The following is a 24094-nucleotide window of genomic DNA, read 5'->3' as shown; positions in this document are numbered from 1 at the left end:
AAGAGAAATGAACTCTTTACAAGAAAAAAAGAAATAATGGTCAAAGGAAGAGTGTTGGCAATGAAGGAAAGGAAACTAGCTACAACACCACGAGAATTATGGTGTGGGATGATTTTGTTAGTACAGTGTGGTAGGCAATACCTTCTAGTCAGTTTTATGGGAAACCAGAATCAGTACTTCAGTTAAGACTTACTTGAGGTTTAGTAGATAATTCTGGAAAATTCACCTGAATAGAGATTATATGTACTTCTATGGTGACATTTAGGAAAATCAAAGTTTTCCTTACATGTTTTAGGGACCCAGTGGGTCTGTAGAATTTGTAGGTGTGTGGTTCATTTCCTAGAGAGAAAGTTTTTTTTTTGGTTGTTGTTTGTTTGTTTGTTTGTTTTAAAAAAAGACCTGCAGTATGGTCTTTCTTCCCTGCTTTAGTTTCTTTTTTGTTTTGTAGAATTTGATTTTTTGGAATTCACTGTTCTCTATAGTATTAATAGCTTTTGTACATACACAAGTGGTTCTTCGGTAGCATGTCTACTTTTTATCTCAGAGAGCTGAAAGTTTATCAAATTGCCTTTCAGGAATACCCTTATAGGAAAAATATAAGCAATAAATATTACCAAGTTCAGATTATCTTAGTAAAAAGAAATTTAACACAGAGCTGTGTAAGTAAAAGTACCTAAAAATTTATAGTATATGATCTAAATTCTTTTATTTGGAAATTATTTTTATGATTGTAATAATCTGTATAACAGGTTAATAAACTATGTAAGTAGTAAGTACATATATGCACACATGTGAAATGTCTTTTCTTCATTAACATGTTAATGTAAAAATACCTTAGTGACTTACGGATCCCTGCCCAGGTGAGGTACAAAAAAAGGGGGAAACAGAAAAGGGGCAGAAGAGACTGTAAATACCAACCAAAACTATTTTTTAGTCTGTGAACAATATGGTACGTGGTTTAGGTAGTGGAGTCATTTACAGCATTTACATTTATTGGGTTTACTTTTCCATTTGGCTATGTTGATTATTAAATGTATAAGGCATTGGGACCAGCAGGTGATGTGGTAGTTAAAGTGCTGAACTGCCAGAGTTTGAGTCCCAGATCTGCAGCTTGCTTGCTTGCTTGCTCGCTTGCTCTCTTTCTTTCTGGTAAGTGCACATGCCCTATAGCAAATTAAATAATAATAATACTTAATTTAAAATTTCTTAAAAAATATATACGGTGTCATTTTATTTAAGAACACATTTTAAATTTAATGTTGAATTTATGATTTTCCTTACAAAATCAATTTGCTAAATTTGATGACTTCTCTTCCATCTATAATTATTGTTCTTTGCATCAGTATATTTTTAAAAATAATTTTGAGTTACTTTTTTTGCAGATGACCTTCCTGAACTTCAGGCTGTTCAAAGTGATTCTACCCAATCTGCCATGTACCAGCTAAATTCAGATGTTTCACATCAAGAATATTCAAGACCATCTTGGAACCAGAATACCTCAGATATATCAGAAAATACTTACCGTGAAAATGAGGTGGATTGGCTAACAGAATTAGCGAATATTGCTACAAGTCCACAAAGTCCACTTATGCAGTGCTCATTTTATAACAGGTAAGAGCATTAATTTTTACTTTAAAACTATTGTCATTACAAAACACTGTTAAATTTTTCTATTTTAAAGGTAATAATGCTACTAACCATCTAATAGTTAATTTAAATTAGAATTTAGGTAAAGACATTACAATTAAGTTTGTTGTTGCATACAGTAAAATAAAGGTGATAGGAGAACAAAGGAGGAAAAAGTATTTATAAACGTGGGCCAGCAGGTGGCATGGAGGTTAGGGTACTGGATCCCACATGGTGGACCATGTGGTTCAAGTCCCAGACCTGGCCACTTGAAAAACATGCCAGGCATGTGCTAGGTGCATGTGAGTGTTTCCCCAAAATTCCCAAGAGGAGCATGGCAGAGAAGGGATTGTGGCTTGGCATCCCTCCCGGGGATTGATTCTCTCTTTGTCTCATATACGTGTGTGTGCGTGTGTATGTACATTTACCTGTTTAAAAGTATTTTAAAAAAGGGATCTATCCTGTGGTCCAGTGGTTAAGGCAAGCTAGGTCCCACATGACGAACTATGGCTCAAATCCTGGCCCCAGTAGCTTGAAAAGCAAGCATGCCAGGTGCTGTGTCTGCTTGCCCCAAATCCTGACAGGATGGAGAGGTAGAGGGGAAGGAATTGCTATGTGACCATGTCCCATTGGGGAGTACTTTCTCCCTCTCCCTCTCTGTCTCTTCATCTCTGGTGAGTACACATGCCCTCTGGCAATTAAAGAATTAGTCATCTAAAAATAAATTAGACTGAGAAATACTCTTCTATACATTTCTACTACAGAAATGGAAATTGTATTTATATGAACTATAGCTGTAGTAAACATTTTAAACTATCAGCCTTGAGTTTGGGTTCCTTTTGGAATGTATTTCTTCTATAGTCCATGTGGCCTTATGTTTTTGATATGTTTGATAATTCTAAAATTAGCTAATATTAAAGATTTTAAACTTAGGAAAGTGGACTTGCAGGTAAAAATCGCTATTTCATATATCTCGATCATAGTTTTAAGAAAATGAATTATTGTACTGTGAAATTATGGAAACTTGGAACTAATAGTCCTAGGGAGACCCAAGTGGGCAACATTTTATTATTTGACCCAAAAAAGACAAGGGTTAATATGATAGTGAAAGGGAGAGAAATGGCCATTTATGCTCTCCTGTGGGTGGAAAATATGAGTCCATATTAGGTGGTGTAGGAAATAAGGTTGAACTTGGTAGCGGTCCTAAATTAGTAAAATGCTTTGCCAAAGAATACGCTTTTTAACGTATGAAATCCCGGTTTTATTTCACCTCATTAAGTTACACTGCTTTTCTTCTACTGGGTTGTTGGAAAAGTCATGATGTATTTTTTTCTATGTAAAAATGTGTCATGATTTTTTCTGACAACTCAGTATTTAGCAAGATAATGGTCTTGATTAGAAGAAATTCAGCTACGTTATTAACTTTCAGTTTAATTACATGTAAATTTCCACAGGAAAGAAAACTTTGTTTTCTTTCTTTTTCTTTTTTTTTTTTTAAGAGAGATTTTTTACTAAAGGGTGCATGCACTCACCGGAGAGAAAGAGAGATAGAAAGTGAGAAATCTCCCCGGGGGGTGGGCCACACTGCAATCCATTCTCTTCTTGGGATCTTGGGCAGGCCCGCACATGCACCAGGCATGAGTTTTAAGTCACCGGGTCCAGGACTTGAACTGTGGTCAGCTACTTGGGAGTCCAGCAACACAATCATTATGCCATCTGCTGGCCCCCAGAGTATTATTTTCTTTATACTTGTAGTTTTCATTGTAATCTTAATAGTCACAAAGGTAAAAATTCTTCTTTACATTTTTAGAAAAACCAACAAATCCTGATTTACTATTGTCTTTTTTTTTTTACCCAGTTCTATTTTAGAGATGATAGTTTTCATTTATTACAGCAAAGTCATGGAGATTTAGATCACAGAAAGTGAGTTAATAAAAAATAAGTGTAGAGAAAGACACAAGTAAAGAGTGCCTCCCTGAAGATGTAGCTTTGTTCTCTGTAGCATTTCTGTTCTTCCTCCATCATAAAGATACAATTCTCTGTTGTTTTGCCTGCATTCTAACACTTGTCTTTAGTCGTAAAGTATCAAGAGATAGAAGACAGGTCAAATTTCTGTTATCCTTGCACAGAGTGATGAAATAACTGATGATATTCGTGTTTAGACATGGTAAGCATGTTGATTTTCACAGAATACTTTAGGTCATACACATTTTAGAACATCAGATTATTCTGTTCTAAGTGGTTAAACAGAAGAAGTGGTAAAACTCACTTTTATGAGTAAGGAAGTCAAGGATGAACAAGAAGTTTTAGCAGATTAGCCATTCTCGTATACTTCATATATAAAAATATAAAAGAAATTATTTGGGCTAGGATGAAATACTCAGCATGTAAAAATTGAGAGGCTAATAAAATTTCTCAGGAAATAAAAAGTTTTGGAGAGTCGTTTCTCCCTCCTTTTTGAAAAAGCAGGTATTGTAAACATGCATAAAGTTGTCTTGTTAGGATCAAATCCCTGTTTGGTATCTCAGAATTACCCTGATCTGGGACCCTCAGATGGCTTTCCTATGTAAATTTTGCTGTCTTCCACTCTGCTTCCTGTCCTGACTCAGAGTCTGTATACATTACTAATCACCCTTTATAGGCTTGTTTCTTGCTGTTTCCCACCCATGAATATCTGGTCTGCTTTTGAGGGCAGGATCTTGATGTTTTTTTGAGAGCTCTGTACCCTCTAAAGGGAGGGCAGTGCCTGTTAAAAATGATTATCAGGGGAAGGGGTAAGGGTTTTTTAAGGTGATCCATGGAGAAAATAAGACCATATGTATAGTTGTTTTTATGGAATGGCTAATAGGCTGCTTTTTGGCTATAAGAAGTTTAACCATTTTAGCTTAAGGTAGTTCATTGTGTCTGCCCAAGGATATACATGATTGGGAAAGAGGTCAGTGTTGGTCACATTAAGCTTACATGTTCTGTTCATACTGAAGTGTTTTGAGTACTTCAAAGTAGAAGAAAGAAATGAATAGGGGGACCTTCCTGCACAAGAGGTGTTATCTTTTATGCATGAAGATATATACATTGCAATACAAAAATGAATGCAATAAATAAAGTTAGTGGTAATTTAAAATACATTGTCAAATATTAAAAAAACTTTAAAATATGTAAGGAAGGTTTGGGTAAGAAGTCGAGTTAAGGAGCAGCATATTAAAAACAAGATCTCGTCTTTATTAGTGCTTATCATAGCTATAAATGGTATAATAATGCCATTTTGAATATGCATATTTTTCATCAAAAGGATCTGCTTTCAAGCTTTATGCTTTAAAGTCAATACTGTTGCTTTATTTTAGATCATCTCCTGTACACATCATAGCTACTAGCAAAAGTTTACATTCCTATGCCCGCCCTCCACCAGTGTCGTCATCTTCAAAGAGTGAACCAGCCTTCTCTCATCACCACTGGAAGGAAGAAACACCAGTAAGACATGAAAGGGTGAGTTTATTCAAAATGAGTTAAACTTTTACAAAGTTTGCTCATCAGTTAAAATACAGTAACTTAGCCTAAGAAATTCTTCCGAAGCACATGCAGATGGGAAGTAGAATGTCTGAATGTTCTTTTAGTCATCCAGATTTGATTTTATGTACATCTGTATTAAGAGGAAAATTTATTGCAGAGTGGGAATGTGCATTTAACTAAAACTTCAAATAGGTTTTGAAAGCCTTGAATTTTTCCTAAGTGATGACTAAGTTTTATAATAATAAGCATGAGCCTGAAGGATTAAGTTAAAAAGATGTGTCAGCAGGCCAGCCTCATATTAATGGTTAAGTGCAGTGCATTGGGAGCCTGATCTCACATGACTGACCATGGTTTGAATACCAGCCCTGGTGACTTGAAAAATACACTATGTGTGTGTGCATGTGTGCATGTCCAAAATCTTGATTTGAAAGAGAAATGGAGGAAAGAGATTGTGGTGGGAACAGAGAAAGCCCCACTGAGGGGGTGGTTTCTCTCTCTCCTTCCCTTTCTATCTCTGTGATAAGCTCACACATCCTTGGGCAATTAAAAAAAGAAGATACATTAACAAAACAAAATGTTTATATTTTTTTCATAGGCAAATAGTGAGTCCGAATCTGGCATTTTCTGCATGTCCTCCCTGTCAGATGATGATGACCTGGGATGGTGTAACTCCTGGCCTTCAACTGTGTGGCACTGTTTTTTAAAAGGTAAAGAAAATAGGACAAGCAGATGGCATAATGTTTATGTCATTGGACTTCTATGTAGTTGACTGCGGTTCAAGTCCTAGACCTGGCAGCTTAAGATTCATTCCAGGCTTGTGTGTGCTTGTCCAAGATCCCCAGAGGAGAATGGAGGAGAAGGGATTGCGGCGTGGCCATCCCCTCTGAGGGGTGATTTCTCTGTCTTGTCTCTCTGTCCAGCAAGTGCACACACCCTATAGCAAAAGTCTCTCTCAAAAATATTTTTAAAAAAATGGTAAAGAAAACATACTTGAGGGTCCAGCAGGTGGCTTGGTGTTTGAGGACGCTGGACTCCACATGGCCTACTGCAGTTCAAGTCCCAGACCTGCCTGGTGGTTTGCTTTTTTTTTGCTTTCCCTCTCACTCTCGCTCTGTCCCTCTGGTCAAATTAAAATAAGTAAATGAGTAAATAAACTTAAGTAAAATTATTATTTTTTGAATTTTTGACAGGTTGTGTAGCACACTAGTCACATGTCTCATTTTTGTTTTCTTCTTAAACTTTAGGCACACGACTATGCTTTCATAAGGGAAGCAATAAGGAGTGGCAAGATGTGGAAGAATTTGCTAGAGCTGAAGGCTGTGATACTGAGGACGATCTTCACATGGGCACTCACAAGGTTGACTTAAAATTTTTATAACATTTTGAAGGTTTTTAAAATGAAACAAAGGTTTTGTTGTTCTTAATCTACAAGAATATCTTACATTTACTTTCATATTTAAGTAGAGGATTTATGACCACTTGTTGCTTAGTTGGATGGAGAGAAGCAGTGATTTCAGGCTTTGCTTCCTATACATATTTTTTAAAGAATTTATTTTATTTATTATTATTTTTTAATTTGGCCCAAGAGAGCTAGAGAGAGACAGAGAGAGAAAGTGAGAAAACAAGCCGCCACATCCGAGACTCGAAATGTGGTCATCCATGTGGGAGTCCAGCACTTTAACCACCATGCAACCTGCCAGGCTCACTTCCTGTACTTTTTGTATTGGAAAAAAAATATTTCTTAGCACTTTTTTTGTGTTTTATGTTTTATGTATTGGGGAAAACAAAAATATCATTAAAAATAAGTAATGAATAAATAAACCATAGCCTTATCTTAGGTGATCTAATAATTACCGTGTAGATAATTGAGTCGATCACATTGTTACTTTTTAAATGACTAACATTTTCTAGGTTGATAAGCAAAAAGTAGTAAGTAAGTAACATTAGGATCAATATTGGTTAACACCTTTCACTTTGAAATCTTTTATGTCTCCATCTCCACTATTGTCAGAGAAGGTGGGCATGTGCATTGTGCTCGCTTAAGTTCTTTTTAATTCTGCAGTCTCTTGTTGAGTCTGTTGAGAAAAACTCTCCCGATTTGGCTGTCTTTGGTTCTCCCCTAATTGTTTACCCTGTCTTCTAGTCAGGTTCACAGTAGTTTTTGGCCTTTACTACTTAGATTGTCTCAGGGATTATTAGCTTTGTTCTAATTTCTGGGACCAGAGACTTCTGCTTGTTTTCTTTGACATCTCTGCAACATTTCACAGATGGGTTAGTTCCTCACATTGTCTTCTCCCGATTTTGTGGAGCATGGCACTTCCATAGGAGTGGCTGTTAGCCACTGTTGAATGTGACAGAATTCTGCCCCTCTTGACTCTCTTTGCCAGTTCCCCTTTCCTGCTAATGTCAACCTCCATAGTGTTCTGTGGAAGGCATTCTGGGCTTGGAGCCAGGAAACCTGGACTCCTTTTCTAGCTCTTCCAGCAACTGTTTGTGTGACTGACCTTACTTAGGAAGATTGTTTACACCTTTGGGTATTTGCTCTGTGCTCTGTAAAGAAATTAGGTTCATTTTAGGTCTCATACAGCTGTAAGAATTGGAAGATACTGTAATTCTATTCTTTTTTCCTAAGAGAAAAGGAGCTAGGCATCCTTGGCAGGTTCTCATCATACCATAGTCCCCACCCTGCCACTGGGCCCCTACCACTGTATTCCTCACCCTGCCTCCTACCCCTGCAGTTCACACTTGATTGGTGAGTTGCAGGTCTGTCCAGGATCTGAATCTGTTTGGCTCCAGCATTCAGAGCAGAGCCCTACTTAAGCTAAGGGTACTATCTTTCCTGATTATTAGGCTCCACACTATGAAATTTTACTAGTTCCTCTCCTCCATTCATATGTTGTTGATACTATTTTCATGAAGATTTTTAACACTCATCTTTCTTGCTTGTTCATTATTTTGCTCATGCAGTAGTACAGTAATGATTGGATACTATACTTACCTGTTGGCATGTTGGTCTCCTTTGTGTTTTTGTTTGTTTTTGGTGAATTTAAGGGCAAGGATCATGTCTTATTCTTTTTATTTTTTTGCTTTTTTATTTTTAGAGCCTATTGTCTTGTATGTCCTAAAATGCCTTTGTTAATTCAGGATGGTAATAACTGTATTTCATTCTTTAGTAAACAAATAATGAGGGCCCTCCTTATTCTGCAGTCGTCATCGTCTTAAAATTGACTATTATATTTGTAAAAATATTTTCATTGACCTCACGATGCCTTCTAAGCAAACTTTAGGCACTTTGCTTGACTTTAAGATCCTTTAACTAAGTAGCTTTTCCTTTTCAGCCTTACCCCAATCGAAACTCACCCTGTATTTTTTGCATATACTCAGCATTCATCAAATAAGTTGTTATAGCTATTCCTAATGCAAACCATGTTTTTCTTCTTTTATAAATCTTCTTCTTCTAAATCCCAGATCAAATGGGAATTGAAACTCCTTCCTAATGTCCCTCTTTAGGAATTAATATGTACCCTTATTAAATTTCATCAGCCTTATTTATACTTCATAAAGTGCTTATTCTGGTCTAGTCTTTGTATGTGTGTCTTTTTTCATTACTGGGTTGAAAATAAAAACAGAGATCCTATCTTGGTTATTTTTATCATTTCCACAAAGTCTTAACACATAATGGGAGCTTTGTCAGTTGAATTGAACGTTTCCAATTCATTCACTCTATGCATATATTTTCAGGGCTATGGTTCTGATGGTCTAAAGTTGTTATCACATGAAGAAAGTGTATCATTTGGCGAGTCTGTACTGAAGTTGACTTTTGATCCTGGTACAGTAGAAGATGGTTTACTTCCCATAGAGTGTAAGCTGGACCACCCTTTCTATGTTAAAAATAAAGGTAGGGCTTCATTTGAATTTGTAGTAACTTTTTAAAGAAAACTTCTTGAATCTATAATTATGTTTTTTGGCTTTGATCATTAAGAAAACAAAGTAAAGGGAAAATTTCTTTCAAACTAAAACTGTCATAGGAAATGCTAATAATAATACTTCATGATGCTTAAGTATCTTAGTAGTCTGATGGAATTCTCCTTCCTGTGAATGTGAGAAATTTTTAGATTGTAGCATTCTATAAAAAGCTATCTGTTGTCTTGGTATAGTTTGGGCAATGGACATTCTGGTACCAAGTATACTATAAACTGGAACACCATGTTAAACATAATTTAATAATTCAGAGATTATTTCATGGTCTTGGTCATCATTTATCACTATCTTGTGGAGTGTGGAAGAGCTGATGATAGAGATCTATATATTAATCAAATGCTGAATGAAACTAGTTTTAGAGGGGTTTTACATTGCCAAAGGGAAATAGCACTGCTTCATAACAAAAATACGTGATTTGTGTTAGAAAACCTCTTGAGACTTACTCTTAAGTGATAACTTTTTATTTTTATGTGAGAGAAATATATATGACCATTATGAAATAATTAGGGTATTTTCTGGTAGTCCTCATCCTTATGCAATTATTGTTTAATTTTAGGTTGGTCATCCTTTTATCCAAGCTTGACTGTGGTACAGCATGGCATTCCATGTTGTGAAATCCATATTGGTGATGTATGTCTACCTCCTGGACACCCCGATGCCATTAATTTTGATGATTCAGGTGTTTTTGATACATTTAAAAGGTAATACTGAGCTAATTATTATTATTTTTTTTCTTGTTAAAGTTTACTCTTAAGTTCCCTAATGATTGCTGAGTCAAATATTTTGGAGGCAGACCTTTAAAGATCTGAGAATAATAAAAGAACTACTTAGAGAAATATGATTAAATGAAAAAAAAATCAGATAACTAAAGTAAAATAATAGCTAGCGAGGAGTTTCGTCTAGTCACATAGGAAAAGTGAGTTTATAAAACATTTAGGATTAACTTAGGAAGAATATTGCATGTTATATGACCAAGAGATTAATATATCAGCTTTGATAGAATATAGGAAAAAATGTTGTATCTGGACAGTTTCTTTTTTTTTTTTTTTTAAGAGGTTTTTGCTATAGGGCGCATGTGCTTGCCAGAAAGACAGAGACAGAGAGATAGAAAGTGAGAAATCACACCCCCCCCCAGGGGGAATGGCCACGCTGCAATCCCTTCTCCATTCTCTGGGGATCTTGGGCATGCACACACACCTGCCCAGCGTGAGTTTAAGCCACCAGGTCCGGGACTCGGTCCGCGATCGACTACATGGGAGTTCAATGATGTAGCCATTATGCTAACTGCTGGTCCCATCTTTCTTTCTTTCTTTTTTTTTTTTCTTTAAATTGCTGGAGGTTGTCTGTGCTTGCCAGAGAGAGAAAGAACGTGAGAAAGCACCCCCATAGGAGACAGTCACACTGCAAATCTCTTCTTCTCCATTGTTGGAACTTTTGCACATGTGTGTATACATGCCCAAAATTTTGGGTGTTTTTCAAGCTGTTGAGTATGGGGCTTGAACTGCATAGTCAGTCACATTGAATCCAGCTGCCCTAAGCACCATGTCACTGGTTACCCTGGCCATAAATCTATTTGTAGTGATTTTGTAGTTAACTAATTTTTTTTGTTTTTGGTAGTTAACTATTTTCATTTAATGTTTATTTTGACTCAAGAACATTAGTTGTATGGTTTTACCAGCATATAACAAAAAAATCTGATATTTCAAAAGATTGAGAGAAGGAAGTAGTTTTTCCTGAAATCACCTGGTTAGTAAGTGGCAGAATAGGATAAGAACCCATGTGTCCTGAGTCTCAAGAAGGCTATAACCAACTTTCCCACTTCATATGGGACTTTTCCAGTTTTAGCACCAAAAAGACAGCATCACTGAAAACCTCTTAGTCCTGTAAAAATTGGGGCAATTAGTCACCCCATATCCAAAAGCTACTCAGAGAAAGCCAGCATTTAGATATCTGTGATTTTAGACTAATTTTTTTCTGAAAGATACTTATCAAACCCATAGGCATGTATGGGTACTATGTAGAATATTCTCCAGACTTATGCAGGTCTAAAGATTGAATTTCATATATTTAACTACAAAGACGTGTTTTATATAGTCAGGATAAGTGAGCCCAGTGTAGGGCTTGGCGCAGGCCACATGTCTTATGAGGGTAGGATCTAAACAGTTTAATTTCATCTCTCCTGGATGTTCTTCTTTGAGAAACTATAAAAAAGTAAGACAAAAGTTTTTTTTTTTTAAAGAATTATTATTATTATTATTAATTTGACTAGAGGGGGGGGGAATGAGAAAGAAACCAAGCTTGATCTGGGACTCAAACCATGGTTGGCCATGTGGGAGTCCAACACCTTAACTACCATGCCACCTGCCAGCCCCAAGACAGTTTTAAGGACTGGTAATTTTAAGTATTCCTGGGATAGAGTTCAGTGACCGTCAGATGTTTTGGCGAAGTGTTATTAGATAGATTTTGGAAGAGAATTGGACTTTATGTTGTAGAGATGAGTCTTAGCAGTTGCATTCCTCTGTGATTTATACATTAGAGAAGTAAATTGTTACAGATATGTTGAAGGAGATATGTAAATAAGTTCATAACTGTTGCTCATAAGAGCACAAACATGGAAACAGTATTAATACCTATTAATGGGAGAGTGCTTACAAAAATTGCAATGTATTTATGTACTGCAAATCTTTTTATTAGTGGAAAAATAAATGAACCTTTAGCAATATTAATAAGAGTTCATCTAAAAATATACAGTATGATTTGATTTTTTATGAAATTTTGTTCTTTAATAATATATCCAATATGCCTAGTCACGTGGTGCAGTCTGTAGCAAACTGAACTGCATTGCTGCAGGCCATGTGGCCAGTGGTGGGTTTGGATCCCTGGGTCAACCTGAAAACATGCTGAGCACTTTCACACATGCCTGCGATCATGACAGTGTGAAGGGCTGTGAGAAGGGGATTTGGAGAGACCCTGTCACGGGCACTTCTCTCTTTCTCTCTGTATATGTATATATACATACATATCTTGCATGTGCTCTCTGTCATGATTAAAATAATTGAAACTTTAAAACTCTAATGTGGGAACAGCAGATGGTGTAATGGTTACATTGCTGGACTCCCACATAGTTGACTGTGGTTCGACTCCGAAGTACCTGTGACTATTCCCAGGATCTGTAATTTGCTGGGACGACTCAAGATTGAGCATGTGGTTGTGCTCATGGCTTTGATTGACCATGTGAAAGAGGACGCAGAGCAAAATCAGGAAAGGGAAAGATATGAGGTAGAGTCTGTGGCCAGCGAGGCTTCTAGGGATCCTCCTCCAGTGGAGCCATCAAGGACACACTTAGTTACCCTGGCAGTGAGTTGGAATAACATACATGAAATTCGTCTATCAGGGAAATTTGTTAGACACTCAGCACACACAATTTTCATTGAGTCCTGGTGTACCACAGTTTCAAACTTGCAAAAGGTAAGTGGGTATTCAGGGTGAACTGGGTTATTTGTATACACAGTAAGCCGCTTATTAGTTGTGGGAATGATTAGAACTCCCCAAAATCCAAGTTCTGGATGCCAGCCAAGGGCCAAAATCTTATAAGTAAACCTTTGGAAAAATAGCAGTCAGGCTTGCTATGCTAAGTCTTTTCTGTACAGAATATATTATATGTTAACTAATAAATATTAATATAAATAATGCCATGATGGTATTTATATTTCATATGTTATTTTCATAATATTGAGAAAGGAAATAATAAACCATATAGGAGATTGGTCATTTCTCGGAGTGGCAAATGATCTTTAATGATATTAGAAATATTTTGTTTCTTTTTTTTAAAAGAATTATTTTATTTAACTTATTATTTTCCAGTTTGATCAGAGAGAGACAGAGAGAGGGAAAGTGAGAAAGCAAGCCACCAGGTCCAAAACTTGAACCATTGTCGGCCACGTGGGAGTCCAGCGCCTTTGACCACCATGCCACTTGCTAGTCCAGAAATATTTTGCTTCTTAATTTGTATTGTGGGGTCATTAGTATTTATGTACATGCTATATGTAGCTTATCTATAAGTTATATACAAACTTTTATATGTATTGGGTACTGGATAGTACAAACTTTGCTTTTTAAAGTAGAAGGGAAAACTTGGCTGCTTAGTTCCTGTTTTTCTCAGAGGGCCAAATTCTCATCAGTTGTCCCACTTGAGTAACAGTCACTCTCCAGATGGCCTTGGTCAGTGGTCTCGTTTTACTGTTGAGTGATTTCAGTATAACAACAACACCCTCTTTTTCCCTTCCTGCAGAGGAGTAGAAATGAGCATTTTCATGTAGGGAAAAACCATGAAAAAGTTTTTTTTATTTTTTGGAGAGGTTTTTGCTATAGGGCGCGTGCGCTCGCCAGACAGACAGAGAGAGACATAGAGACAGAAAGCGAGAAATCACCCCCCAGGGGAGATGGTCACGCCACAGTCCCTTCTCCTCCATTCTCCTCTCGGGATCTTGGGCACGTACACACACATGCCCTGCGTGAGTTTTAAGCCACCGGGTCTGGGACGTGAACCACGGTCGACTACGTGGGAGTCCAGCGACATAGCCATTACACTAACTGCTGGTTCCCAAACCATGAAAAAGTTTGAGAAGCTTGAAGTTGACTAAATTATCATTGTTGATTGGATTAGGTCTTAGGGGTTAAGGGAGATAATGGAGGGTGTGAAGCAAGAGAAAGGCAGGAAGAAACATACTCGGTCCAGGAGGGAACATCAGAATGATTTCCCAAGTACACTTGGGATTTTGGGCAAGCTCTTGGGTCATGACTTGCAGGGAAGGACATTTGAGAAGTTTCTGAATGAAAGAAGTTTCAGAAAGAATCAGTCAACAGTAAATTATGTGCTCTTAAACACGATTTGAGACTCTTAAACATGATTTGAGATGCTATTGCAGGAAGCAAGCTTCCAAGTGAGCATGATTTAAAAAAGCCCATTCTGAGACTTCGGAAATTGAGACCTACCTTCTAGGCCTGACACAGGCTTAAAGCAGTCACTTTTGACTGTGTGAAGTTGATGTTTCTGTTCGAGTAAGAAACTTCCCAAGAACCTACATGTGCACGGTACTGGACATACATTACTTTAATCCTCATTATCTGTTAGATTATATCCTCATTTTAGAAGACTAAGAGCAGAGACATTAAAGAACATGCCCAAATAAGCCCAGTTAGTGTCAGAATTAGGATTCAAGCCTTCTACCTTGTATAGATTCCAAAGTTAGTACTATTCCCTAGCTTAAGCTATTTCTACAGTAATAATAGATGCCCTTACTTGAGCATTGCTGTGGGCCAGCGTCTGACCTAGTCTTTCATAGGTATTGTTCTTTCAGCAACACTGCATGGCATTTATTACCGTTATTTTATAGATAACTAAACTAACTTATACATAAACTAAACTTAGATGGTTTATTGAACGTGACCAAGTTCATAGTACTAGTAAGTGACAGAACTGAGATTTGAACCCACTTAAAATTTTTACACAGTTACGTCTTGCAGGACTAAATAAAAAGTGAGGTAAGGCAGGGGCATGCCTTTTTGCATCCAGTCTAGAAAAGTAAGTACATTAGCAAATGTGTGCAGTGTGGTTATGTGCCACTGTGTGGCAGTGTAGCCTGGTAGGACTGTGAGCTCTGAAGCTGGACTGTCTGGTTCTGCAGATATGCTGTGGAAGCTTGGATAAATCAGTTAACCTTTTTGTGGCTTAAAAAAAAAAATTCTGGGGCTGGCCCAGTAGCACAGTGGCAAAGTGCTGTCTGTCCTTATGGTGCTGGATCCCACGTGGCCTACCACAGTACGAATCCTGGCCAGTGGCTTAAGAATATGCCAGGTACATTGAGTATGTGCCCTGATGGGAAGGAGGAATGGAACTAAAAAGACTGTGGCATGACCATATCCCATTGCGGGATGCTTTCTTTGGGGGATGCTCTTTGTCCGTCTGTCTCTAATGTTGCGTGTGTGCACACACATCCTGGCAATACCAGAAAAGTCTGTAAAGTGGGGAATTGTTGGAAAGGTTCAGTGTTAATATGTGATATGGTTAATACATATTACATTATTGTGGAGTTTGCCTTTGAGGTGAAGATTAGTACAGGTGAGAAAGGACAGTTTAATCTTAGGGAGTAACAGGGAGAAAAAGAGGAGGTGTGAAACAAAGAACTCTGGGGTTTAGTGAAGTGAGTGAATACTTACCTGAGGCGGTGTAGGAAAAGATTAAGCTAATTTTAAGATACTTTATATCATATTATAATCATGCAGTATGTTGACTGATTTAAATTGTATCCATAATGAAAATAGGTGATAATTATTTGTGCCACCAGATGGTAGAGTTTTCAAATTTTTGTAATTAGCTTACCCTGTGTATAACTTTTAGTATTTAAAATTGTGATTACATATTTTCCTTTTTGGAGATTAATTAATAATTTTGTATTAGATTCATTTATAGTGCTTAGGTTTTTGTTTGTTTGTAAGTAATGTCCCGGAGTGGCTTAGGGTATTTTATAAAAGTTAGTTAGCTAGAAAACAGGAATTGTTTTTTTGGCATAATTCACCGATTGCTTAAACATTCATTAGATAATTTTGGAGTCAAAAGTTTTAAATTAATTTGTCTCATGAAATACAGTTAAAAAAAAGACACTAGTTGATATTTGGTAGAAGTCCTCCTTAACTGTGTGTGTGGTAAATGGCACGGGCCTCTTTGTTAAGTTTTTTCCATCTGTCTGTAGAGTATCTCATTACTTTTATATGTTTATGTTTAGGCAGATGCTATTCTTGTGGCTCATATCAACCTATTTTGTTATGTTACCAGAATTTCTGTTTCAAGGGAGAGAAGTAGGAGCTGGCTTCAAAATAAAATCTGAGTAAAAGGGTTTTTTTGCCCAGAAGACACAAAGTATAAACAGAAGTAGTTAACATGGAACAAAGAGAATTTTATTGACAGTGTGGTATATGTTAGTTCTAATTTTTAGCAGATAATTTTCAGTTAATGCAGTTATCATTTACTTACCTTGAGTTTAGCCGATGACACGGAGTCATGTCGGTGAGAAACCCGGGGCTCCGTAGGTGAACAGACACCGGTTTGGTTGCTGCAGTGTGGTCTTGGGTGAATAGTGCTTTCCCTTTCTTAGCATGTCTCTTCACCTGTAAGAGGGTGATAATTCCCTTCCAGCAAGGCTTGTTGAAGAAATGAGGATAAAAGGCTAGGTTTCTCCGACTGTATAAATGGAACATGTAGAACAAAATAGGCCTCTTTTACTGTGAACTCTTGTTAGGCTATGTTACAGCACACGTGGCCTTTTAGGTGTGGCATATGTATGATTTCACCCAAACAAATGACACCGATTTCTGTGCATTCTCAGTTCTTTTAACCACATATAACCTGTTTGTGCTGCCCTTATCTCACCTTTCGTCCTCTCTAATATTTGGTTCTTAGGCCAAGTATTTACCTGTCACTCCATTTTTATTTCCTAGATCTAGGCTCTTGTAGGCCAAGAAATCAGATTGTCAAATCCGTCAAAAAGTGAATCTAAAGAGAGAATAAATGGGTTTGTGAGACACGCAGGCCTGTCTTTTTATGAGTAAAGTAGGCTAATTGTAACAGATTCCTTTTGGGGTGGGGGTATCGTAGTTTTGTATTTTGTTTACTTTTTGTATTAGCTAAGGTTTTGTAAAAAAAAATTTTTAGTCAATGCACACATAAGGTGTAATCTTACAAGCAACTATTAATGGCAAAAGTTGTTAGTGTTGGTAACATTAGATAGAGAAAATACAGTGAAAATTTTAATCAGGCAGTAACCTTTTTTTTAATCTTGTTTTTGGAAATTGGATAATTTAAATTGAAACTTTATTAACTTCCTTTTTTTTGTTTTTATAGCTATGACTTCACACCTATGGATTCTTCTGCAGTTTATGTGTTAAGTAGTATGGCTCGCCAGCGTCGTGCATCTTTGTCTTGTGGTGGACCTGGTGGTCAAGACTTTGCAAGATCTGGATTCAGTAAGAACTGTGGTTCACCTGGATCATCACAGCTCTCTTCCAGTTCTTTATATGCTAAAGCTGTCAAAAACCACAGCTCAGGGACTGTGAGTGCCACTTCTCCTAATAGGTGCAAAAGACCAATGAATGCCTTCATGCTTTTTGCCAAAAAATACAGAGTTGAATATACTCAGATGTATCCAGGGAAAGATAACAGGTAAAAATGTGATAACTATAATAATTGATTAATACTTCAAGTGTAGTTTACAATAACGAAAATAGTTAAGTAAATCTATATAGCTTTTGTAAAATTCTGTTTCTTAGGTTGACTTTAATTTTTAGGGTCATGTCTATTTTATAATATTTAATTGGGTTATCTTTAGTATCTACCTATTAACGTACTACTAAATGTTATTTACTTGTCAGAGCACCAAGTTCTAACAGTTGACAGTGTGCGGGTAGTGGGAATTTGTACGAAGCCACTAGATTGATCAAAATGGTAACTTTGACAAATCTGGTGGCTTACTTCCTCACTAGAGCTCAGGGCAAAAATGAACTCAAGTCTTCCCTGCTTTGTTTCCTTTCTCATCTCAGAGTCCTCTACCACTTGCTCCCTATCAGACCAGTCAAGTTCTTCATGTACAGCTGGTCCCCAACTTAGGCTTTTTCAGCTTTACACTGGTGTGAAAGGGATGTGCACTCAGTAGAAACCATACTTGGAGTACCCATATAACCATTCTGTCTTTTCGCTTTGAGTAGTCAATAAATTAACACAAGAGATTCAGCACTTGATTATAAAATAGGCTTGTGTCAGGTGATTTTTCCCAACTATAGGCTAATCTAAGTGTTCTGAGTACATTTAAGATAGGCTAAGCTAAGCTATCATGTTTGGTAGGTTAGATGTGTTAAATGCATTTTTGACTTGATGATATTGCAACTTATGACAGGTTTATTGGGACATAATAAGCCCATGGTAAGTTGAGTGACTGTATTAAAGTTGCCTCCTTCTAAGTCTTCTTAATTCTCTGAGGATCAACACTGTCACTTCTATCCATGATATGAAAAAAGTTAATTGTTTATTATCCACATAGTAATGTTGTAAATTCTCACCTCAAATGCATCTCTGACAAAAAAGTATATTATAGGTGGGACCAGCAGATGGCATAATGGTTACCTTGCTGCACTCCCATTTAGTCAATCAAGGTTCACGTCCTGGACCTGGTGGCTTAACACTCATATTGGGTGCATGTACATGCATGCCCAAAATCCTGAGAGGAGAATGGAAAAGAGATTGTAGTGTGGCCACCGCCCCCGGGGGTGATTTCTCATTTTCTTTCTCTCTGTCACTTTGTCTCTCCAGCGAGTGCACGTGCTCGATAGCAAAAGTCTCTCTCAAAAAAAATTACAGGTAACACTTTAATTAATAGATTTGTTCTAGTTTCTGGTTATTTATTTAGATTCCTAAGTACAGAAATAGAGAGTCAAGAATTCTAAGGGCCTTTTCAACACTTTAACAATAAAGTTCCCCAAACCTTCCATTTCTTCATCATTAAAAACAGTGGATTTAATTGAATTGTTTTTCTTTTAAAATTTTTTTGGATGTTTACTTCTCTGGTAACTAGTATATGATAGTCTCATAAAAAATATACTTTAAATTTATACCTCTCCCCCGTAATTTTTTTTCCAGCCTTAGAGATTGAGGGGCATTGCTGGGCGATGTTTCTTTTTGTACGTTTCCAGTATTTAATTAACATGCCCTTTCACATCTAGAAATAGGATTCCTGTCCCTACACTACATTAATAACGTCTTCCCCCAACAGTTGACGGTGTCAGTAAGGATACAGTCTGGGTTTGTTTACAATTCTGCAAAATTGGACTATCCTAATTACAGCAGTTTATCTCATTTTAGCCTTAAGTACTTTTGTTTGCATTTTACCATTGCTCTCATGTTGTGACTATATTGGTAATCAGCCAACATGGAGGGATCTCCGATATCCCTCTTCCTAACCTGAATGGGGAAAAGCATATATAATTTTGAACTTGGCACTTTTCCCTCTCTCTAATAAAGAGATGTCTCAGTGTAATGGATGACGTTCTCCTTAGGGGCACACTGTAAGGGAATGGAGACTAGAAAGGTGAGAGATACGACATCACTTATTTCAGATTGGTATGAATGTTGATCTAGATGTAAACTTCATTGCAAAAACCATCCTAGGTGATGTGTATCTTTTAAAATTATTATGGAAAGGGATAGATTATAGTCTGTATCACTGTGCATGTTTCATTAGCCACCATCTTTTATCTTAAAAAGAAGGAATTCACTCTCAAGTGTCACATAACCACCTCTTTTTAAAATATTTCATATTCATTTGAAGAGTAATCTATAAGTGGTATGAGAATGAATATTCCTTATTTATTTAACTGGTAATCATGTCAACTAATTATAGGGTACCTTTGACAAAACAGCTATATTTGTTTTTTTGTTTGTTGTTTTTAATTTTCTAGAGGGCATGTGCACTTACCAGAAAGTGAATGAGAGGGCCAGAGAGAATGGGAGGGGAAGTCAGAAAGTATCCCCTTTAGGGTTGGCCACACTGCAGCCCTGTCTGCTCCATTCTTTTGAGATTTTGGGTGTGTATGCACATGCGCCTGGTTTTTAAGCCACCAGGTCTGGGACTTGAACTGTGCAGCTGGCCCTGTAGGATCTGCCTCCTTAACCATTACATCACTCCAGCTAGCCCCCAAGTTGTTTTCATTTTTTATAAGAATTACTTAATTTTATTCATTTGTTATTATTATTATTTATTATTTAATTTGACCAGAGAGAGAAGTGCAAGTGAGAAAGCAAGTTGCCAGGTCCGGGACTTGAACAGCAGTTTGCCATGTGGGAGTCCAGCACCTTAACCAGCATGCCACCTGCTGGTCTCTCAAATTGTTTCTCTAATAAAAGTCTCATAGCAAGCACTAAAACTTGCTGGATGAAAAGACAAATATACTTATTACTTATTTAATTTCTTCTTAAGTAGCAGAGCTTCGGTGGTCACTACTTGTAAAGCTTGGATGATTGTTTAGCTCCCGCATCAGTATAAAATCATTTATACCTACTTTGTGTAATCACCCCAGGACTTTGTCTTTTATGACTATCGTAAAATGAATGGTTAAAAGCTCTCTATAAACGGAAGGTGATTGGGAACCAGCAGCAGGTGGTGTGATGGTTAAGGCACTGGACACTCCACCATGGCCAACCATGTTCGATTCCTGGACCTGGTGGCTTGCTTTCTCATTTTCTCTCTCTCTGGTCAAATTAAAATAAGTAAATGAATAAATAAAATTCAAAAAAAAGGTGGTTTATGTCATGTGTCCTATGTGGGTCTTCAAAATAATTGGTGAAATACGCATACTACAAAAAAGCTATTCGTGGTATGAAAAAATTATGCATGGATTTCAAAAACGTTGTACTTTAATTCCATTTTTTTCCCATGAATTTTTGTGAAGTCTCCCTGTATTTTAGCAGGTTTTGTAACATAGTAATGAATATAAATAAGAAACAGCTTAAGGGGGTGGCAGGTGATACAGTGGTTAAGATGCTGGACTCCCACATGGCTGACTGCAGTTTGAGTCCCAGACTTGGTGGCTTGCTTTCTTGGTGGCTTGCTTTCTTGCTAACCTCCACTCTGGTCATATTAAAAACAATAATAATAACAAAAATTAAATAATTCTTAACAAAATATTTTTTAAAAGTTTAAAATTTCTATCAGTTTAACTTCTCATTACTCTTTGAGCTTATCCAGTTTTCTTAAGTGATAAGTATGAATACTACCGAATAAAGTGTACTTGGTTTCACCTTAAACAGTAGGGCATGCATATTAATGCCACATTTTACTGTGGTTGTACAAATTAAAGGCAGATATTTATCATAAATACAAGCAAAAAATAAAAATAGCCTTTAGAATAAGGCAGCCCACACAGCACCACCAACTGGGAGGTCGGAGATTGCATGGGAGGCTTGGGGTTCTGCTCCCACGTCAACCTGACCTGCCAGGCGTGGCTTGCGTACCTGTACTCCTAGTTCACGGAAGGCACTGCAGGCAGGCTGACTCGGCCTCTCTGTTGCTCTCCTCCCCGACCCCTCATAAAAAACACATAGCAAAACATCAAGGGGAGTGCTTTATGGTGCTGATACTGCACACTGCCTTTAATTCTTACACATCTTTTAAATAAACTAAGGTTATCAGGACAGATACATTTGTAATTTTTAAACCTTTCTTGTTAAATAAACTGATTCAAGTTTGTAGAATATGTGATTTCTAGATATTTTAGATGTTCTTTAATTTTACCAGGAAATGCTAGTACTATTCCAGGTGGCTTTAACTGGCAAGATTATGACAAATGGACCAGATGACTTGGGATTTTACCGGAAATGGTTATGAGATAGCCTTCACCTTCCCCCTTTTCTATGTTAAATGAGACTTTTGTCTTATTTTTTTTTTCTTTTCTAAAACTTTCCATTTCTTCCCCAAGTAGGAGCACTTGATGTGAGTTTTATGAAAAATTCTTGCCTTTAGCATTGTGTATTTACATTTTACAGAGCCATAAGTGTGATCCTGGGTGACAGGTGGAAGAAAATGAAGAATGAAGAGAGAAGGATGTACACATTAGAAGCAAAGGCTTTGGCTGAAGAACAAAAACGTTTAAATCCTGACTGTTGGAAAAGGAAAAGAACCAATTCAGTACGTTTGGACAAGTAGTTCACAATTACTTACCTAGCCCACAGGTGCCCTGGCATGCCACAACAGTTGGTAAAACCTTCGAAAGATGGTGTGGATGCTGTTCCTTAGCATTTTTATATTTAAGACTCTAATAATGTTTGCACATTAAAGTATAAGGACGTGCTGTTTCACCAAGTGCCATTTACTCTAGCATAGAAGGATTGTTTGTCCTGAACGTTAAGGTAGGATAATAGTTCAGGAATGTAGTATTTCTAGTTGGGTTGAGGATGGGTGTTAGTAACCCTTTCATGTCAAGGTAGACAGTTTCTCTAGTTTTCAGTGGCTTGTCTCAACCACTTTTCTTTCCTTAATGATGAAGGGGCTAATGAGGATAGAGGTGTTGGGGGTAGGTTAACTTTGATGCAGACTTCTGCCTTTAGTACAGAATTTCTAAAATAAAACCTCAGGAGGAAGGAGAAGAAACAGGCCAGGAAGAGTAATAAACAAGTTGGCACCATAGTCACATGGATTGTGAATAGCTGTGCTTTGTAAAACTTCTCTAACTAGACTGGCATCTTTTAAATTCAGTGTTTTTATATTAATTACAAGAAAATGTCACATGATAGAACAGAATGGGCTTAATGTGAAGTATTATTCAAAAATGAAGTTGTCAGTTTGCAGTGTGGGGGGGGGCAGGATGTTTAAATTCATCCTGTGCATTTATGCCTGCTTTCTGTAGTGATAGGTCATCGCTATTTAAATTTCTCTAGGATCTCTTTTAAAGAAGTATGGTCAAATAGTAGGTGGCTGAACTGGATTTGGGAAGGGCTTTGGTAATTTAGTTCATGTGGTATGACTTTACCTGTACCCCATTTCTCATCATTTCATGAGCTTTCTGGATGCTCGAGCTCTCAAACTTTATTTAAACTTACCTTTGAGAAAGCAGTCTTTTCTTAAATAGTAAACTTATGAACATTAGCTTTCATATGTAGGATTATGGTGTTGATTTATAAACATTCACTGAATTTAATTTTTTATTTTCACAGGGCTCGCAACAACATTAAACCAGGATGCTTATGTTCTTAAGTTTGTATTTGCAGAAACATTGACTCTTCTGGAAAGACTTAAGATCAAGGTCTCACCTTTTGTCCTGAATTCGTGTGACCATGAGATACTGATAGCATTGAGTCTTGAAATGATTTAATAATAAGAGTGAAGAATTGCTTTCTCCATTAGAGCATTAAGTGAGCTAAAACTATCAACATTGTAAACCAAATTGCCTTATTTTTCTTCCAAACTTCATATATGTCTATCAGGTAATATAGGCTTGAAAATTGATATCCTGTGGTGCTAAAGTACAGTAGAAAGAGAGGAGAAGTGTATACATGTTTTATTTTAAATTGTACGAAAGGGGAATTTAAAAATACGTAACTGCTGTTTATACATTGGCTCCTTCCTGCTTATTAATCTGTATTGTACACATGATGGAATGAAGCAGAAGCTTGGAGTCGGCCTTTCCTTGAGCATCCACCACATGGCCCAGCATTAGTGCCAAACACAGGCGCTCCTAGTCTGGCCAGTGCCAAGAGGCCACACGTGGCAGGTGGATGGTGTCGTCCTGACAAAAGAGCCACCTGCTGCCATTCCCGTGGGCATGCTGAGTTTATCCACCAGGTGGCAGCACCCACTTGTTATTTCCAGTGGAAACCTAGGCCAGGCCAAGGCAAAGTTAGTTAATAGCATTGGGATATAGTCACTGTAATGGTGCTATTAACAGTCGACACCATTGTATTTTTAACTTTGTTCTATTATCTCCTCAGCCACGTATCTTAAATATATTTTGTCATCGTATCTTTATGGTGGGGGCAGACTTTGCACTTATTGCAGTGCAACACTTGCACTTTACTTTTCCTCCAACTGTCTAAAATTAGAGCAAATACATTGGCAATACAGCTGCTTTTGCTCTGAGCTACAATCATGGCTTTTCATGTTACTTACCAAGTGGTGTTTCTGGTTAGGAATCACAGCCGTAAAATTGATTTCAGTTCATTACACTTCTTCATGATGTTGCCCCTAAATTTTGCACACTATATTCTTGTATATTATTTCAAATAAAATGAAAGAAAAAGTTGTTTATCTCTGATATCTGCTGATTGGTCTTACTGAATTTTATGTATGTGTTGGCAAAGCATCAGGTTTAGGAGATGGAAAACATACAGTAAATGTCTGACACTCAGGAGACTTGTTTTGGTTTTATAACTGCTAAATTA

At 37.1% G+C, this 24094-nt stretch overlaps 1 protein-coding gene across 3 annotated transcripts in view; it reads left to right on the top strand.

Moving 5' to 3' along the window:
• The window catches only part of HBP1 (HMG-box transcription factor 1), a 36983-nt gene extending 13016 nt beyond the window's left edge, over nucleotides 1-23967 (top strand). For all 3 annotated transcript variants that reach the window (XM_006161161.3, XM_006161164.3, XM_006161163.3), the window contains exons 3-11: nucleotides 1383-1611; nucleotides 4968-5109; nucleotides 5729-5840; nucleotides 6378-6490; nucleotides 8875-9031; nucleotides 9671-9815; nucleotides 17015-17332; nucleotides 21704-21845; nucleotides 22871-23967. In XM_006161161.3, the coding sequence (XP_006161223.1) occupies nucleotides 1383-1611; nucleotides 4968-5109; nucleotides 5729-5840; nucleotides 6378-6490; nucleotides 8875-9031; nucleotides 9671-9815; nucleotides 17015-17332; nucleotides 21704-21845; nucleotides 22871-22888 (1376 nt within the window). In that variant the 3' untranslated portion in view covers nucleotides 22889-23967. The remainder of the gene's footprint in view (nucleotides 1-1382; nucleotides 1612-4967; nucleotides 5110-5728; nucleotides 5841-6377; nucleotides 6491-8874; nucleotides 9032-9670; nucleotides 9816-17014; nucleotides 17333-21703; nucleotides 21846-22870) is intronic.
• The last annotated feature ends 127 nt before the right edge of the window (nucleotides 23968-24094 follow it).

The sequence above is a fragment of the Tupaia chinensis genome, unplaced genomic scaffold, assembly GCF_000334495.1.
Source record: "Tupaia chinensis unplaced genomic scaffold, TupChi_1.0 Scaffold138322_1, whole genome shotgun sequence".
NCBI classification, from domain to species: Eukaryota; Metazoa; Chordata; class Mammalia; order Scandentia; family Tupaiidae; genus Tupaia; species Tupaia belangeri.
The sequence above is the reverse complement of the archived record's forward strand: the minus strand, read 5'-3'. Positions and strand labels throughout refer to the sequence as shown.